The 5,410-nt window shown below is 41.2% G+C and overlaps 1 protein-coding gene across 1 annotated transcript; it reads right to left on the bottom strand.

The window, feature by feature from the left end:
• Window positions 1-875: 875 nt before the first annotated feature.
• LOC116156336 (RING finger protein 11-like) lies at window positions 876-1,298 on the bottom strand. The gene has a single exon (XM_064478140.1). It carries the CDS (start codon window positions 1,296-1,298, stop codon window positions 876-878), a length of 423 nt encoding a protein of 140 aa, XP_064334210.1.
• Between the last annotated feature and the right edge of the window lie 4,112 nt (window positions 1,299-5,410).

Here is a 5,410-nt window from a genome sequence, read left to right as displayed (position 1 = left end):
GTGGGAGTTGACTGTGGAAAATAAGAGCAGCCTGGCTCTTTGGGTGACTAAGGGAGACAGTGAGAGTCTTTAAACATGTGCTATCCAATATGGCGGCCACCACACACAAGTACTGTTGAACACTGGAGATATGGACAATCCAAATAGAGATGTGCAAAATAACTTGCCAGATTCAGATGCTTGGTGTGAAAAGACATGGACGTGATCTCATAATTATTTACACTGATACATGTTGAAATGATAATTTGGGGGGCTATCCTGGGTTAAATTATTTTACAAAATGATTTTTAAATAATTTTAAGATTACAAATGTATTTAATTTATGTATTATGTATATGTTGTTTATATATTTCATATTTAATTTATATAATTTAAAAATTAAATTATGAAATAATTTAAAATAATACAAAAATTTAATGTTTCTTTCCTTTCTTCCTTTATTTATTTATCATTTATAAGCAAAATGGGTTTATTCAGGAACAGCAAAGAATCACAATTTGGGATAAGCAGGCTATAGCAAAAGCCAAGGGAAGTCCCACAAAGGGGAGAAACATTATTTTATAGAGTAAAGAGAAGGAAGTCAGGATTTCTTTTTCTTTTAATTGAAGTATAACACATTACACAGTTCCTCTGTACTGAAACAATAAGTAATAACATGTAATTACATTTTTGTACGCTCAGTCAAGGCTTTATAGGCTATTTCCTGCCCAAGATTCTACATTATGGGAAATTATTCCCCAATATCTGCAACCATTCTGGAACGTAAAAAAAATGTGCATGTTTTTAATTCCTAATCCTTGGCTTATTTGGGCTTGGTGACAAAATATCAGTCATAAATACGGTGAGTTGCTTGAAATCAAACAAGGATTCCTGACTCAATTCTTCCCCTGGGTTGGAGGCGGCGGCACCTCCGGGGGCCTGCGGCAGTAGGGGCAGGTGCAGGACCGCATCAACCACTCGTCTATACAGTCCAGATGATAGACGTGCTTGCAGGGCAGAGATCGAGTGCGGTCCCCGCAAACGAAGTCCATGGAACAGATCGCACACTCCTGCTGCGTGTCTTCTCCTAACCCATCCGATCCGTACACCCCTGCAGGCAGACGCTGTATTTGGCTGAGCCTTTGAGCGACCCTCACCTGCTCCTCCAGGGTCAGCGGCGCCGCTCGCGCCTGGTGGGACTCCCGGCGGCGCGGTCTCCTCTCCGGGGAGCGAGCCCAGCGTCTCCTCCCGCCGAAGCGCACGGGGGACTCGGGAACGAAGACATCCTCGGCGGTGCGGGGATTCAGGCAGTTCCCCATCTCTCAGGCCCGGAGACTGTGACCCGCGCGCGCTCTGTCTTCTCAACGGGAGGTTTTCACACACCTCCTTGTTCCTCGGGTCAGAATCCAAATCGATGGAGAAGCCAGTGAAGCCAGTTCTCTAGTGAGGTCCCGGTCAGCACACTTGGAGCTCGGAGCCCCTTCGCTTTGCAAACTCTCTGCGAGCTAAGTCCCATCTGGACGGTGAGCTCTCTTTATATATAGTGGATAAACCCGTCATCAATATAATCTCATCAGATAAAGAACTTCTTTGACCACAGAATCTCATCAACCATGTAATCCAGAGGACCCACCTGAATACCTTGGATACCGGTCAAAAGAAATCTAATCAATCCCATCTTTTTTTTTAAAAAAATTTAAATACAGTCAGTTTACAATGTTGTGTCAATTTCTGGTGTACAGCGTAATGTTTCAGTCATACACGTACATTTGTGTATTTCTTTTCAGATTCTTTTTCATTACAGGTTACTACAAGATATTGAATATAGTTCCCTGTGTCTTACAGAAAAACTTGTTGTTTATCTATTTTATATATAGTAGTTAGTATCTGCAAATCTCAGACTCCCTGTTTATCCCTCCCCACCCCTTTCCCCCTCTGGTAACCATAAGTTTGTTTTCTATGTCTGTGAGTCTGTTTCTGTTCTGTAAATAAGTTCATTGGTTTTGTTGTTGTTGTTGTTATTGTTGTTTTTAGATTTTGCATGTAAGTGATATCATATGGTATTTTTCTTTCTCTTTCTGGCTTACTTCACTTAGTATGGCAACCTCCAGGTCCATCCATGTTGCTGCAAATGGCATTATTTTATTCTTTTTTTTAATTGCTGAATAGTATTCCATTGTATAAATAGACCACAGCTTCTCTATCCAGTCATCTGTCTGTGGACTTTGAGATTGTTTCCATGTCTTGGCTATTGTAAGTAGTGCTGCTGTGAACACTGGGATGCATATATCTTTTTGAATTTTGAGTTTTCCCAGAATATATACCTAGGAGTGGGATTGCTGGATAGTATGATGAGTCTATTTTTAGTTTTTTAAGGAATCTCCACTCTGTTTTCCATAATGGCTGGACCAAATTACATTCCCACCAACAGTGTAGAAGGATTTCCTCGACATCGTCTCCAGCATTTATTGTTTATGGACTTTTGGGTTTTTTTGAAGTACAGTCAGTTACAATGTATCAATTTCTGGTGTATAGCACAATGTCCCAGTCATGCATTAGGCTTTTTAATGATGGCCTTTCTAACCATGTGAGGTGATTTCTCATTGGAGTTTTGATTTGCATTTCTATGATAATTGGCAATATTGAGCATTTTTTTCATGTGCCTATTGGCCATTTGTTTGTCTTCACTGGAGAATTATTTGTTTAGATCTGCCCATTTTTGGATTGGGTTGTTTGGTTTTTTGTTATTAAGTTGTATGAGCTGTTTATATATTCTGGAAATTAAACCCTTGTCAGCTGCATCATTTGCAAATATTTTTTCCCATTCCATAGGTTGTCTTTTTATAGTTTCCTTTGCTGTGCAAAAGCTTATAAGATTAATTAGGTCCCATTTGATTATTTTTGCTTTCATTTCTATTGCCTGGTAGACTGCCTTAGGAGAACACTGCTAAGATTTTTGTCAGAAAGTGTTTTGCCTATGTTTTCTTCTAGAAGGTTTATAGTGTTTTGTCTTATGTTTAAGTCTTTAAGCCATTTTGAGTTTATTTTTTTGTATGGTGAAGGAGTGTTCTAGCTTCATTGATTCACATGTGACTGCCCAGTTTTCCCAACACACTTGTTCTTCCCTTTTTAAAACGTTACTACTAGAAAAGTTATAACTACACATGTGACTCTCATTTTTGTAGCTCATGTTTTGTTTCATTGGACAGCACTGCCTTGCATTCATTCAAGTCTCATCTCTTCTAGGGCAGAGCAATCAGGAACCTGGCTCTGGACCCTGTTCAGACTGAGATCCTAGACCTGCCAGCATCTGGCTGTGAGACTAAGTACTTTCCGTATGTTACCTCATTTAATCCTCAGACAACTCTGTGGTTCAGCTGTCAGGACTATCTGGTTTACAGCTAGGAAACTGGGACTCAGAGAAGTAAACTGAGGCGGGACCTGCAGCCAGGGAGTGTGGGACCAGGGCTCGAACACAGGGCTTCACATTTGACTTGCTACCTGCTCCTCTACCCCCAAGGTCTCACCTGGTGGCTGGTGAGTCAGACCCACCCAGCAAAGAAGTCTTGGGCAGTAGAATTGTCCTTTGGTCACTTCCAGCAGGCTCTCACCCTCTGATTCACTCTCCTCCCTGCTTTCTTGGACCGTGTTGCTTCGCACATGTGTACTTGGCCTTGAGATGCTTTTGATTTTGCCTCCATCTACTCCTACGTAATGCAAGAGTTTAAACTTTTTTTTTTAAAGTTTGTTCAGCTCTTTCAAGACTTTCAAGCACTCCATGCTTCCACTTGAATTTATCATTTGTGATGACAGTCATCACTGTAGTTACAGTCGTGCCTTCTGAGGTGCTGACACGTTCACTAATTTGGAAGGATTTTCATCTGCGTTTTCAGGTGTGTTGCCTGTTCTTATTTTTACCTAGTTAATCTGTCATACAACAATCTACACATCTGGTAGATATTTTGAAGGGACTATTTAGCCTCCCAGTATTTGGATTAGGTAACTAGTATCCCACACAACTTGAGATTTCGCACACAAAAATATATAAGCTTGGACAAGAATCTTCCATAGATGGCTTGATATTAAGAAACTGGTGTGAAACGACCCTTTAAGCACATAGAATTATCTTTTCAAGCCCACCTAGGTTGAACTAAACTTAGATTCTTCAAACTCACCTTCAGCAACCATCTTAAAGGAGAACAAAAAATTTTGGTTTAATGTTGTTTAATGACAATCATATCAATTTCAAGAATCCCCTGGTTCCATAAGACAGATGATGAGCTGTGTGTTATGTGACATGTAGTTCCATACTGGCTGTCTATGGGTTTGATATAGGTTAAATGATCAATTACTGGCTTAAATCATATGTAATGGGTTTTCTGAAAAGCCTCAAGTTTGAAAACCCCTCCCAGAATGAGAACTGTCTTTGAAAGCCATGACAGTCCTGTCAGAAAACAAAATGTTCAGACATCTAAACAGAGGTGAAGGGTGCCCTACAAACACCAGGAAAGGTCATTGGATGAACCCAATCCAGAGAAGTTAGTTACACGTCACAACTGCTGTGAAGTTCCCAGCCAAGTAAGGGAGGTCTCCACGTCTTTCACAAAGCCAATCACGTGTTCCTCAGGGCTCTGAATACAAGTTGCTTCCAAAATTCCAGCCGTGTACTTTTCCTTGCCAATTACATTAAAAAAAAAAAAAAAAAAAAAAAAAAACCACACACAAAAACCCCAAAGACTAATCAGCTTCTTCCCTCAACAAAATGCATTTAATATCTCATTAGCTTTGGAAAGTTTCACAGCAAGTTGGCATAAATGGCCACTCTAGAAAGAGCATTATTGTCTTTCTGTCTAAACAGCTTCTGGCAGCCTTGGTGCTTTTTTCCCTTTTGGACAGTGCACTCTGCGTAGTGGATTTATAAAAACAGGGCACGTAGCTTAATTAGTTCACCTGTTTCTCTCCATCTCGTGGCTGAGATACACAAACAGGCTGTCGGATGGCTGCGTTTCCTCCCACTGCTCTGTCTTCAGCGTCCACAAATGTCAGGTGAATACTAATCACTCAGTAAACGCTCTTTCTTGCACACACAGCCACCCCAAAGTATAACCAGCGTGCGGAGATCTCACATGCAGAGCTCCCTTCAAACCTAGGTGTCTCTGCCAGTGGAGGCACACCACTGCACTTTAAGAGAATGCAAGAAAAGTCAGGCTCTTCTCCAGAGGGTAGCAAAATGGGAATTAAATCCCAAGTTAGTGCTGAAAAGCCAGAATTAAATGAGTGAAAGCCTGCTGTGGTTGCAGCAGACGCGGCTTTTATTCTCAACCTGGTCTCCAGAGAGAATCGTCGCAGATGTGGGGACCACTGGCAGACACCCGACACGTCAACCATCCCACATCGCCAAGTAGGATGGTGTCTACACCACCTTCATTCA

Source organism: Camelus dromedarius, chromosome 2 (assembly GCF_036321535.1).
Source record: "Camelus dromedarius isolate mCamDro1 chromosome 2, mCamDro1.pat, whole genome shotgun sequence".
Lineage (NCBI taxonomy): Eukaryota > Metazoa > Chordata > Mammalia > Artiodactyla > Camelidae > Camelus > Camelus dromedarius.
Note: the sequence above shows the minus strand (reverse complement) of the source record. Positions and strands in the feature narration are given on the sequence as shown.

Bases quoted from the DNA above. Each gene is read 5' to 3' on its own strand.
- LOC116156336 (XM_064478140.1), bottom strand. From the start codon at position 1,298: ATGGGGAACTGCCTGAATCCCCGCACCGCCGAGGATGTCTTCGTTCCC.